Below are 13382 nucleotides of genomic sequence, written 5' to 3'. Positions count from 1 at the left end.
AAATTTTTTTTCAAGCTTTTTCAAGATGATTTTTTCTTCTCCATTTTCTCCTTAATATTACCTACGAAAAGCATTTCGTTGGTAATTACCGACGAAAAAAAATCGTAGATAAAATTTTTTAGCTTTTTAGAAATTTTCTTCTCTATTTTTTTCTTAATATTACCTACGAAAAACTTTTCATTGGTAATTACCGACGAAAAATTTTCGTAGGTATATTTTTAAAATTTTATTTTCTATTTTTCTTTTCTTACTACTAAAAAAGCAAAAGCATTAAATATTAACAATGACAATGTATCGTTATTTTTTTTATATTTTTTTTAATTTTTTGCCTAATGTTAGACACCACTTTTACCAACGAAATTCTGTAGTCGGTAATTTTTGTAGTTATTTTTAATATTTTTTGTAGTGAAACAATTATTATTTAAATGACTAAAAATGCTATTAAATGAGATTTATAATAAAATTTTAAAAATTAAATGAGAAAATATAATAAAATAATTGGCTAAACTAGCTTATAAATACTAAAATGAAAAGATAGATTAAATTAAATTTATAAGATTAAAAATTATTATAAACAAATAAATCAATTTATTTTTAGAGTTTATAAGCTGCTCAACACTCTTTTGGTAATATATATCAACAAAAAATTATATGAACCGCTAAATATAAATTGTTTTGGTGCACATCTAATTAGTTATAGTAAGGTGTCTCTATCTTAAAATACTTGGGTAGGAGATGTGATGTATTTTCCTTTCTGGTGCAGTAACGGAAGGAATAGACAATAATAAGGGAAACGAAGATAAAACTATTGGTAAAAACCATATGTCTCCACTCCATCTTCATGTTTTCAAGAATTGCAGCCCTGCATGAATCGCAGAAGACACATATAGATTCTTGATAATGATCTGGCAAGAAATGTTTCCGGCGGCTATCTGGTTTATGATAGCAGCTGGGATGTACTCGCGCACAGCAACCCGTCTGAAGAAGAAAAAACAAGATTATATATATATTGTTAAATGTTAGATTATATGTATTGTTAACTTGAAGTTGCAGAGAAAGACTCGACTACCTGTAGTGGAGTCAAATTAACATTCTTTCGTACTGAATGATTAAGATGATCGTAGTCATCAGTATAGTTGGTGCAAATTGGAGAGTCTCTCAAGGCACGTATAATGGGTGGCCAGCGAGTTATACCTTCGACGTACCTCCGCAACGACTTGGAGTAGTCTTCTAAGTCAGGCTTGGAGTAGGAGACCCTTGGAATTTCTCTACCGTTTCCCTTGTGGGTCACAACCAATGCAAAAACCATTACCACAAAAGTTGTAATGATGATTGCAAGCATAGGGAATGAGGCTAGGTAGGTGACAAGTTTCTTGATGCCAGGGAAACACCAGCAAAGAATGTGTTTAACCAGTGAAATCCCAAGCAAGAAGAGACCAAGGTCTATGATAGGGTTTGGATGGAGTGGCCGGTGCCGTGAACCCATGCGCAGGCCGAAGTATACCCATGAGAAGAAAGCTGCGAATCCAAAGAGCAAAGACAAGGTGTTTATGAAACTGATGGCGATTTTCTTGCTTTTGTTTGACATTCTTCTCTTCATTTGTGTAGTTTTTGGTCAAAGTGATGAGGAATCTGTCTTCTTATATCTGCTGAAACACTTTTATGTCTATATATTGCAGGAGTTTCACAGTTTGAGTTGGATTCATATTACGAAGTCCATGTTCCTTAAGAAAATGAGAAAGAAGTTAAATTCAACATGATTTTCTAAACCAAAACAAGTTATAATAATTTTATTAAAGTTTTCACTAAAAATTATTTTTTTAATTTATTATATTGAAAAATAATTTAAGAATAAAAAATATTTTATTTTTAATTTTAATGAAAATAAAATAAATGAAAAATTGTTTATATATAAAAATAAATTCTAAAAAGTTTGGTTAAAGTTATATTTTATTAATATCAATATTTTTTTTCAAAAAAAATATATATATAAATTTGTGACTAATAAAATATTCTTTTACTTGAATTGGATTAAAAATTCAAATTATTGATTTTAATATTTAGTTAAAGTTTATCCATTACTAATATCTATAAATTTTTAAAAGTCTAGAAATCTGTAACAAGTAAAATAATTGTCATTGAATAGGATAAGAATTTCATATCTATTGATATAAATGTAAATTTTTATTTAATTAAATATTTAATTTTTAAATAGTAATTTTGTAATTTATGCTAATTAAATAATTATTTTTTTTAACACATATATAATTATAATATTTTTTCAAAATTAAATAAAATTTAATATTATATGTTTGCAAATATTTAAAATAATTAAAAAAATAAATGAGTGAGTAATATTTAGTGTTTAATTTTTTATAAATTTTATTAAAATAAATTAAATAATTTTTAATGAATTAATAATACTTATAGGGTTAACATTATAGAATTATTATATTAAGAATTATAATATATTTTTTCAGTATAAGTAGAAGTATTATTAAAATAATATTTAAATTTTAATTTATATTAATTATTGTAATTATAATATTAAAAATTAAAATTATTAAAAATTTAGTGACTGATATTTCATCTCTAAAAATTATTAGCAACAATATAGTATATATTTAAACCTAAAATTATTAAGAATTTAGCAATAAATATCCATCCCTAAAAGTAATTAGCGATGATAATGTATGAAAAGCCTCTCATTAATAAAGTTATTAACGATATACCTTTTTGTCGCTAAAATATACTAATTAGTGATGAACTAAAATAGATTAGCGATAGATTATTGTTGCTAATATATGTTATTGGTGACGAATTATTTATTTTACGTTTTGATATTTTTTTAAATACTAAAAGTAATAAATGATTTTTTGAAAATCCAATGTTTTCCTTTCATGGATTATATTATAGAAAAGATAAGCATTTTATATCTGAAATTAATGTGTATAAATCATGAAAGAGCCCAGGTGTGATCAAATTAATTTGGTTTAGAGTACAGAATATCCATGAATCCAACATAAACTAAATATATATTTACATTTGGATAATTATATGATCATATACTGAAATATTAACAAAAAAGGAAATTCAATGTTATGAAATTAAATAAAAGAATTTTACATTATCTATAATTGAAATTAGATGGCATCATGGGTTGATTTTTCATATAAATTAATCTTTCTAGTTTGGTTAGATGATGATAATTACTTAATTAATAAAGTCATGTATACAATTTTGAAAAAAAAAATTGCAAACTAAAAGATTTTAATCTCAAATTAAGAAAGTGTAAATAGTTCAGGGTACTATTGTTAAAAGAAAAAAAAAACAGGATATAATTATAAAAATAATAAAATTTGGGTTTTTTTTCCCATTATACCCAGAAAAATTATATAAAAAGAAATTGGTGATATAAATAGTAAATTTATAGGTTTATTGGTTTATTTTCTTAGGCCCAATGGGAAAAAGGGTTGATTGAGCCCAGCACAGTCCTTGAGTCTTGTTACATTGATTACTCCAGGGATTTCTGATTCAGAATTGAAATCAACACTGTTAATTCATAGAAATTGGGATTCTAAATTAGACTGCAATGTTTACATTAATTTCATTTTTGGTTTAATTTTAATTTCAGTTTAATTTAATTTGAGCTAATTTAATAGTTAATTTTTTTTTTGAAAATATTGATTTAAATTGGAACAAGTTAGTTCTATTCTGTGTTATTTCTCTATGGCATAAAACTGTAAAATTAAGACTAAAAACAAAGCAGAAAATTGTTAATAATTTGTCATATATTCAATAGCACTGAGGAGAAACTTTCCCCATGTCCGTCAATTTAACATTAACACAATAAGCTTTAGCAAGTTCATCTTCTTCAAGTCCAAGAATGATATCCTGCAACAGAATTCCTTGGCAAGGGAAGGTCTTGCTGCAATCAAATTTCATGGCTACTTCTGAAGCACTTGTTCCTTGTATGTTCCTGTACATTACATTGCTTACTTGCACAGCTGATTTCTGCCATTAATTAGAACAAGGAAAAAAAATGCTGTTATGGGTTTTTTTTTTTTTTTTGAAAAATGAAAAAAAAAAATTGTTAAGTACCTGCTCTTTGCATGGATCATCTTGATCACAATAGTTTTGATCGATAATTATAGGATTGGTCACATTTTTCATTATAAGATTTTCAAATACTATGTCTTTTGCATATCCAGACCCTCCCTGCAAATCAAGAAAATCAAATATTTCATTGTTTACAAGACTATCAATTTAACCAATGAGATTTAATTTAGTAATATTAAAATTGTTTTCAAGGATCTGCAAACTCGAATTTAAATCTTAATAGAAAACTTTTATTTCAATTCTCTAGTGGATTACTGGTACAAACCCAGAAAACAACAGCCAAATTCTTTGAGTTCCTATATGTTTTGATAATTTTCTTGCCTAGATCTACTTCACTATAAACTCAAGACACTGTATGGCAAAGTTCATCTATTAAATATATGAGTGTTACATATTTGTATCTTATATTCATAGAGACCAAAGGTTGGCAAAAATTTAGATTTTTTTTTTTTTATCACAACACTACTTGCGGCTATAATTTAGGGAACCTTAATTTTCTTAATTTAATTCATGGACTTTGAAAGAAGGGTATTTAGAAAAAGGGGTCTCACCTGCCAAGTCTTAATTCTGACCCCATTAGTGGTTCCTGAAAATGTTGCTCTATTGACTAACACATTAGAAACTTCAGCTTCTGAATTATCAGCTCCTAAGCTACCAATACTGAAAACAACAACATAGAAAAAGTAAAGAAAGAAATTTAGGGTCAAATCAGATAGGGAAAAATTACATATAACCATGTGCAGAGGAGAAATTGATTAGGTATGAAGTTGGCTAGCTATAGTTGAACATTGCACAGAGAGAGAGAGAGAGAGAGAGGGAGAGAGAGAGACCTTATTCCATGTCCTGGTCCACATATAATATCTGTGGCTTCAACATATCTGGACCCATTGACTATTGATATACAATCATCACCTTCAACAAACACATTTAAACAAATGTTAATTATATGATACTTGCAGGTATTTCGATTGAGTTGCTTCGGGAAAATTATGATATTTTGAGAAGAAATTTTGAAGAATTTATTTGGAATTTTTATAAGTTTATGTACCTGTTCTTATGACAGAGTTTGTTATTCTGATGCTTTGGGTGCCAGTGACATGAATTCCATCAGTGTTAGGGCTGTTCCCTGGTGCAGTCACAAGGAGATTCATAGCCTTGACATTAATACATTTCTCAAATCTGAGATGCATCTTTTGTGCATTTTTGAACCACAGATTGGATACTATCAAATTCCTGGACTCATTGAAAGTGACAGCCTGAAAAATAATAATTTTTTTATGAAACTAAGGAAAAAAAAAGCCATTTCTTGAAAAAGAAAAGAGCAGAATCATGAACTTACAGTGGGTGCAACTTTACAGGGCTGGAAAGAAATGGAAAAGGAAAAAAAAAAAAAGCCATGATTATTTGCAAATTTTGATCGTTGTGAAAATTGAGGAAATTAAAGATTAATTCAATCAATTGATTACCATGTCTTTGTTGATTTTGCAGGAGTTTTCCCACCACATCCTGCCATTGCCATTGATAATGCCACCACCTTGAACTTTGAGATTGTTTACATTATCAAATACAATCCAATGTCTTCTATCATCTTCATACTCACTCATTTTATTAGAAGCTTTTATTGTTCCATAAATCTGGAATGTCAAGAAAAAAAAATTATGCATATATATGTAAGCAAAATTAAGCATTATTTTTGTATTATATTGTTGTGATTGTGTGTGTGTGTATATATATATATATATATATATGCACACACACACACACACACATACATGCATGGGAGATATATGTGTTAACTAACCTGGAATATAAGATCAGATTGACAAGGACCTAAAAATGTTATAGGTTTAAGGTGATAAATCCTGTTTGGAACAACAATAGTAGCAGTTTGTTTGGAAGAACAAGCCTTGTCCCATGCTTCGTTGAATGCCTAACAAAATCCCAACAGAAAATATCCAATATTACCCCCACAAGAAGAGCTAGTTAAAATGTCCAAATTCAATATGATCAGAGGAAATTAAAGAAATGGGATTAACCACTAAATGATCATAGTAATTCATACCTCACTATCATCTGTTCCATCAGCCTTTGCTGCAAAATCATCCACATTGATCACTACTTTATTTGATGAACTTGTAGTAGTAGAAGTGCTTCTGTGCCTAACAAGCTTGACAAGGACCTGAAAATGTCACAGGTTTAAGGAGATAAGTCTTGTTCTCAGGGACAACAATATTAGCAGTTTCATTGGAAGAACAAGCCTTGACCCATGCTTTCTTGAATGCCTAACAAAATCCAAACAGAAAATATCTAATATTACACCTACGGGAAGAGCTAAAATGTGATTCAATATGATCAGAGAAAATTAACCATTAAATGATCATATCAATTCATACCTCACTATCATCTGTTCCATTAGCCTTAGCTCCAAAATCATCCACATTGATCTGTATTATGTTTGATGAACTTACAGTAGTAGAAGTGTTTCCGTGCCTAACAAGCTTGGAAAAGCTAGAAAACACAGGCTTGGAGCTAATTTTCTTGTCATGTTCAAGAATAGCATGTGGGTTTTCTTGGTAAGTGCCAAAACAGTAAGTAAAGAATGTTAACACAAGGAAGAGAAAGAGCAAATGCTTTGGTGGGTTTTGTGGGAGCATTTTGTCTTCCACTGTACCTAAGGAGAAGAAACAAACAAAAGGTTGATATGGTGAAGTTGCTAGTACAATAGGAGTTATGGGTTGTCAAGAATTTTTGTCATGAGCTGAACACAACAAACGAACATATAAATGCATGCACAAGCAGAAAATTTTTCTTGAAAATGAAAAATTTCCATGATTGCTTGTTTACCATGTAACGTGCATGTAGTGATATATATAGTTATATACTACCTTAAATGGCAAATCTGATGAGATTTAAATTTTAATGCTTAACTAAATAGACACCTAAATTTTGTTAAGTTCTTCGTATCCATCCAATCAGCAGTTGACACATTATTTAAAATTATAATTAGTATTAAGTAAATATTTGCTTAGATGATGTCCACCGTATATTCAAGATTGTATGGTGAAATACACTATTTATATCTTAAGTTTAATGTTGAAATAATCTTCTTAATATGCTTGACAAATATTACTTAATCAAAGGTGTGAATAATTAATGTGTATAAACCATGGTGTAGAGTACATATCCATGAATCAACATAAACTAAATATGCATTTTCATTTGGATAATTATATGATCATATATGCTGAAATATTAACAAAAAAGGAAATTCAATGTTGTGAAATCAAATAAAAGATTTACATTATCTTCAATTGAAATTAGATGGTATTATGGGTTACTTTCTATTATAAATTCATCTTTCTATTTAGGTCACATATATAGCAATAATTACTTTACTAATAAAAGTCAGAATATGAAATGTATACAAATTTGGAAAAAAAATTGCGAACGACTTAAAAATTTCTGTGACATGTTAAAATGTTTAATTTCAAATTAAGAAATTAAGTGTAAATAATTTAGGTAATTGTTAAAAAAAAAAAGAATACAATTATAAAAATAATAAATTTTAGATTTTTTTTTTTGCTATTATCTCTAAGAAAATTTATATAAAAAGAATTGTGAATTTACTTTAATGGTTTACTTTCTAGCCCAATAGACCTCAAACTGAAAAGGAATGGAAAAAAAAATATATTTACTGTTCTGTTATTTCATTGAAAATATTTTTTAAATAAAAAAAAATCTAAATTATTTTTTAAAAAAATAATTTTCAGGAAGTCATTTTTTTTTATTTTGTAAAATTTTGATAATTTTATTAAAATATAAATATATTTATATATATATATATAATAAAAATATATATCATTAATTTAATATTACGATCAAATCACAAAAAATATTTTCATAAATAGTATTTTTTTAGAAAAAATTTTTCATAAAAAGTATTTTTTAATATAAATTATTTTTCATAAAATAAATGAAGCTTTATATAAAATTTTATGTGGTTAGAGTATCTTATGAAAGGCCAATAGGCCCAAAGGGCAAGGTAGAATCTTATTCTGGTCTAATTCAAAATTGAAATCAATAATTTTAATTCATAGAATTTGAGATTCTAAACTAAACTGCAAGGTTTTCACTAATTTTAGTTTTAGTGCAATTTTAATTTCAGTTTAATTCATAAAAAGATCAATTTAAATTTTTTTTTCTATTTTCTAAATAATTTTAATATATAGTTATTATGTAATTTAATTTTTAAATACAATTCTTAATTAATCTGATTTTTAAATTTAAATAATAGAAATGTATTAATTATTAAATATAATTATCATTTTGTCATGTATTAATTAATTTAATTTGAATAGTTGTTAAATATTTTAGTTTAATTTGGATTTAATTATAGCCAATTAATTAATTTATATCTCAATTAATAAAAAAAATATCTTATTTAATTATTTTTAATCATAAATTAATATAAAAATTATCAAACTTAGCCTATTATGTTATTATGTATTGTAACTGATCAATTTTATTAATTATAAAATTTATATTCTCTAATTTTTAATTTGAAAACGTTAATAACAGTAAATCAAGACTTACGTTTACTTCGAAGAAAAATCAAAATCTTTTAGTAGAATATTTTTAAACACATTTGCTATAATTATATTTAGTATTTAATTATTGATAATTTACTAACCCAAAACGTTTAATTTCAAAATTTGAATAATATTAATTGTATTAATATTAAGTTATTACATATTATATTTATTAGTGAAAAATTTTATATTATGACACAACCTACACTCTATATAAAGTCACTTAAACACAATGAGATTAAGATAATTAAATACAATTAAAGTTAAGATTTTAGGATTTATTACTTATTATAATTGGTAAAAATATTTCATTTAAAAATGATTGAACTATAATTAATAAGAATAAATATATACATATATATGTCTTAAAATTAATAAAATAATTTAAAAAAATATATTTACAGAAAGTAAAATCTATATATATATTTAATTTTTATAGATAGATCAAGCCAAACTTTCATTACAGGCTGTCATATGGTGCCTCTTAAGAAGAGTTTGACTTGCTAATTATGAATTTTGTTTTTTTTTTGTTTAAATATTATTTATTAATATTTTTACTTTTCTTTAATCAACTTGTTATATTTATGATTAAGAAAATAAAATATAAATTATTGATTTGTAATATATGGCCATTAATGGCTATTGAATGGAAATGCCAAACTTAGTGGTGTAATTTTTTTGAATTAAAATTGTTTAATGATTGAATTAAATTTATTTTGAGCTGTTATTAATTATCTTGGCTACTTTCATTATTTTTAATATTTTTTATTTGACTATTTTTTTGAGTAATGATATACTTTAATTATATATGTTAATTAATTTATTTTTTAGTAAAAAATGGGTTATAAAAAGTGAAAAAATAATATTATAAATTTTAATAATCAAATTATATAAAAAAAATATTAGAAATGATTTTTATAAGAAGTGAAATATTAAAATTTAAAATAAATATCAAAAATAATTTTTATCAAACTTGTGCATAACACAAGTATTTAACTAGTTATAAAATAAAACGAAAATTCCTTGTAAAATGCTCCATATGAAATGGCTAGCTAATGAATTATAGACAAGTATATATAAATGGGTTCCATCAAATAATAATTATATGATAATGGGTCTTAAAAAAATAATTACTCAACCATTTTAAATATTTGTCTATATCTAATTAGTTTGTCATTCTATATAAACAGTTTATATGAAATTACGGTTTCACCGTATAAAACGAGGGGCTTCTAAATTCTCCTTGTCTAAACATGGAAAATGATACATTTGTTGTGTTAATGTTTCAATAAGTCGAAGAATGAATTCAGAGGAATACTTGATCAAGGCTGAAACTGTTGCTTCACTAACATGGTCTCACTCTCCTCGTTTTAGCTATAAGAAACTTGCAAGCAAAGAAAAAATATCAGAGATCCACCAGGGAGATCCCTGGTGAGGATCCTCTGGCCCTCAAGTTAGAAGGAGGTAGTAGTATAATAGAGATATAGTAGAAAGAGAAAAAAGAAAAGGTCTAAAAGAAATGAACTCTTTTTCATCTATATCTGGCCTATTTACAGGGGAAAGTGATAAAAATATATTCCTTAACATATTCTATAAAATATTCCTTACAAGGTATAATATATATTATATGTGATTATTTTATAGTGTATCAATGCTATAAAGTAATATTAGATGCAGAATTGTCTCGCATTTGCTCGACTTGGTAGAGAACACTGTTTCATCATCTCCCGTAGATTGTTAAAATAATCTCTATATAAATAGCTACTCATCTCTATGCATTTAAGTAGCTATTTAAGTATATATGATTAGCTTCCTTGAGGGAGGTGTTTATGTGAAATCTGTTATATTGCTTATGAAAATCAACTTATAAGTATCTAATGTTTATAAATTAATTTGAACTTATAAGTATTTGAAAATTTTAATCAATTACTTATTTAGTTAAATTACTTATTACTGTGTTTGGTAAAAAATAACTTAGAATAATTATTATTAAAATGACTAAAAATGTTATTAAATGAGATTTATGATAAAATTTTAAAAATTAAACGAAGATAATATAATAAAATAATTGACTAAACTAGCTTATAAACACTAAAATGAAAAGTTAGATTAAATTAAATTTATAAGACTAAAAATTATTATAAACAAATAGATCAATTTATTTTTAGAGTTTATAAGTTACTCAAACACTCTTTTGGTAATATATATCAACAAAAAATTATATGAACCGCTAAATATAAATTGTTTTGGTGCACATCGACTTAGTTATAGTAAGGTGTCTCTATCTTAAAATACTTGGGTAGGAGATGTGATGTATTTTCCTTTCTGGTGCAGTAACAGAAGGAATAGACAATAATAAGGGAAACGAAGATAAAACTATTGGCAAAAACCATATGCCTCCACTCCATCTTCATGTTTTCAAGAATTGCAGCCCTGCATGAATCGCAGAAGACACATATAGATTCGTGATAATGATCTGGCAAGCAATGTTTCCGGCGGCTATCTGGTTTATGATAGCAGCTGGGATGTACTCGCGCACAGCAACCCGTCTGAAGAAGAAAAAACAATATTATATGTATTGTTAAATGTTAGATTATATGTATTGTTAACTTGAAGTTGCAGAGAAAGACTCGACCAAAAAAAAAGGAATTAAAGGACTACCTGTAGTGGAGTCAAATTAACATTCTTTCGTACTGAATGATTAAGATGATCGTAGTCTTCAGTATAGTTGGTGCAAATTGGAGAGTCTCTCAAGGCACGTATAATGGGTGGCCAGCGAGTTATACCTTCGACGTACCTCCGCAACGACTTGGAGTAGTCTTCTAAGTCAGGCTTGGAGTAGGAGACCCTTGGAATTTCTCTACCGTTTCCCTTGTGGGTCACAACCAATGCAAAAATCATTACCACAAAAGTTGTAATGATGATTGCAAGCATAGGGAATGAGGCTAGGTAGGTGACCAGTTTCTTGATGCCAGGGAAACACCAGCAAAGAATGTGTTTAACCAGTGAAATCCCAAGCAAGAAGAGACCAAGGTCTATGATAGGGTTTGGATGGAGTGGCCGGTGCCATGAACCCATGCGCAGGCCGAAGTATACCCATGAGAAGAAAGCTGCGAATCCAAAGAGCAAAGACAAGGTGTTTATGAAACTGATGGCGATTTTCTTGCTTTTGTTTGACATTCTTCTCTTCGTTTGTGTAGTTTTTGGTCAAAGTGATGAGGAATCTGTCTTCTTATTTCTGCTGAAAGGTAAATCCTTGTGCACTTTTATGTCTATATATTGCAGGAGTTTCACAGTTTGAGTTGGATTCATATTACGAAGTCCATGTTCCTTAAGAAAATGAGAAAGAAGTTAAATTCAACATGATTTTCTAAACTAAAACAAGTTATAATAATTTTATTAAAGTTTTCACTAAAAATTATTTTTTTAATTTATTATATTGAAAAATAATTTAAGAATAAAAAATATTTTATTTTTAATTTTAATAAAAAAAATAAATGAAAAATTGTTTATACATAAAATAAATTCTAAAAAGTTTGGTTAAAGTTATATTTTATTAATATCAATATTTTTTTCCAAAAAAATATATATATAAATTTGTGACTAATAAAATATTCTTCTACTTGAATTGGATTAAAAATTCAAATTATTAATTTTAATATTTAGTTAAAGTTTATCCATTACTAATATCTATAAATTTTTAAAAGTTTAGAAATCTGTAACAAGTAAAATAATTGTCATTGAATAGGATAAGAATTTCATATATATTGATATAAATGTAAATTTTTATTTAATTAAATATTTAATTTTTAAATAGTAATTTTGTAATTTATGCTAATTAAATAATTAATTTTTTAACACATATATAATTATAATATTTTTTTTTCAAAATTAAAATAAAATTTAATATTATATGTTTGCAAATATTTAAAAAAATTAAAAAAAATAAATGAGTGAGTAATATTTAGTGTTTAATTTTTTATAAATTTTATTAAAATAAATTAAATAATTTTTAATGAATTAATAATACTTATAGGGTTAATATTATAGAATTACTATATTAAAAATTATAATATATTTTTTCAGTATAAGTAGAATTATTATTAAAATAATATTAAAATTTTAATTTATATTAATTATTATAATTGTACTATTAAAAATTAAAATTATTAGAAATTTAGTGACTGATATTTCATCACTAAAAATTATTAATAACAATATAGTATATATTTAAACCTAAAATTATTAAGAATTTACCAATAAATATCCATCGCTAAAAGTAATTAGCGATGATAACATATGAAAAGCCTCTCATTAATAAAGTTATTAACGATATAACTTTTTGTCACTAAAATATATTAGTGACGAACTAAAATAGATTAGCGATAGATTATTATCGCTAATATATGTTATTGGTTGCGAGTTATTTATTTTACATTTTGATATTTTTTTAAATACTAAAAGTAATAAATGATTTTTTGAAAATCCAATGTTTTCCTTTCATAGATTATATTATAGAAAAGATAAGCATTTTATATCTGAAATTAATGTGTATAAATCATGAAAGAGCCCAGGTGTGATCAAATTAATTTGGTTTAGAGTACAGAATATCCATGAATCCAGCATAAACTAAATATGTATTTACATTTGGATAATTATATGATCATGTACTGA

General features: G+C 25.8%; 2 protein-coding genes across 2 annotated transcripts; both read right to left on the bottom strand.

Moving 5' to 3' along the window:
- Positions 1 to 3795: 3795 nt before the first annotated feature.
- LOC131172527 (polygalacturonase-like) lies at positions 3796 to 6773 on the bottom strand. The gene is made up of 10 exons (XM_058133489.1): positions 6513 to 6773; positions 6299 to 6401; positions 5921 to 5949; positions 5586 to 5753; positions 5459 to 5479; positions 5168 to 5375; positions 4950 to 5031; positions 4671 to 4779; positions 4102 to 4218; positions 3796 to 4014 (listed from the first exon to the last, which is right to left on the bottom strand). Exons 1-10 carry the CDS (start codon positions 6771 to 6773, stop codon positions 3796 to 3798), a joined length of 1317 nt encoding a protein of 438 aa, XP_057989472.1.
- A 4170-nt stretch (positions 6774 to 10943) lies between these two features.
- Positions 10944 to 11908, bottom strand: LOC131173357 (tetraspanin-8-like). Its single transcript, XM_058135652.1, has 2 exons — positions 11370 to 11908; positions 10944 to 11257 (listed from the first exon to the last, which is right to left on the bottom strand). Exons 1-2 carry the CDS (start codon positions 11886 to 11888, stop codon positions 10970 to 10972), a joined length of 807 nt encoding a protein of 268 aa, XP_057991635.1. The 5' UTR covers positions 11889 to 11908; the 3' UTR covers positions 10944 to 10969.
- Between the last annotated feature and the right edge of the window lie 1474 nt (positions 11909 to 13382).

Source organism: Hevea brasiliensis, chromosome 14 (genome assembly GCF_030052815.1).
Source record: "Hevea brasiliensis isolate MT/VB/25A 57/8 chromosome 14, ASM3005281v1, whole genome shotgun sequence".
Lineage (NCBI taxonomy): Eukaryota > Viridiplantae > Streptophyta > Magnoliopsida > Malpighiales > Euphorbiaceae > Hevea > Hevea brasiliensis.
This window is presented reverse-complemented; position numbering and strand designations above follow the sequence as displayed.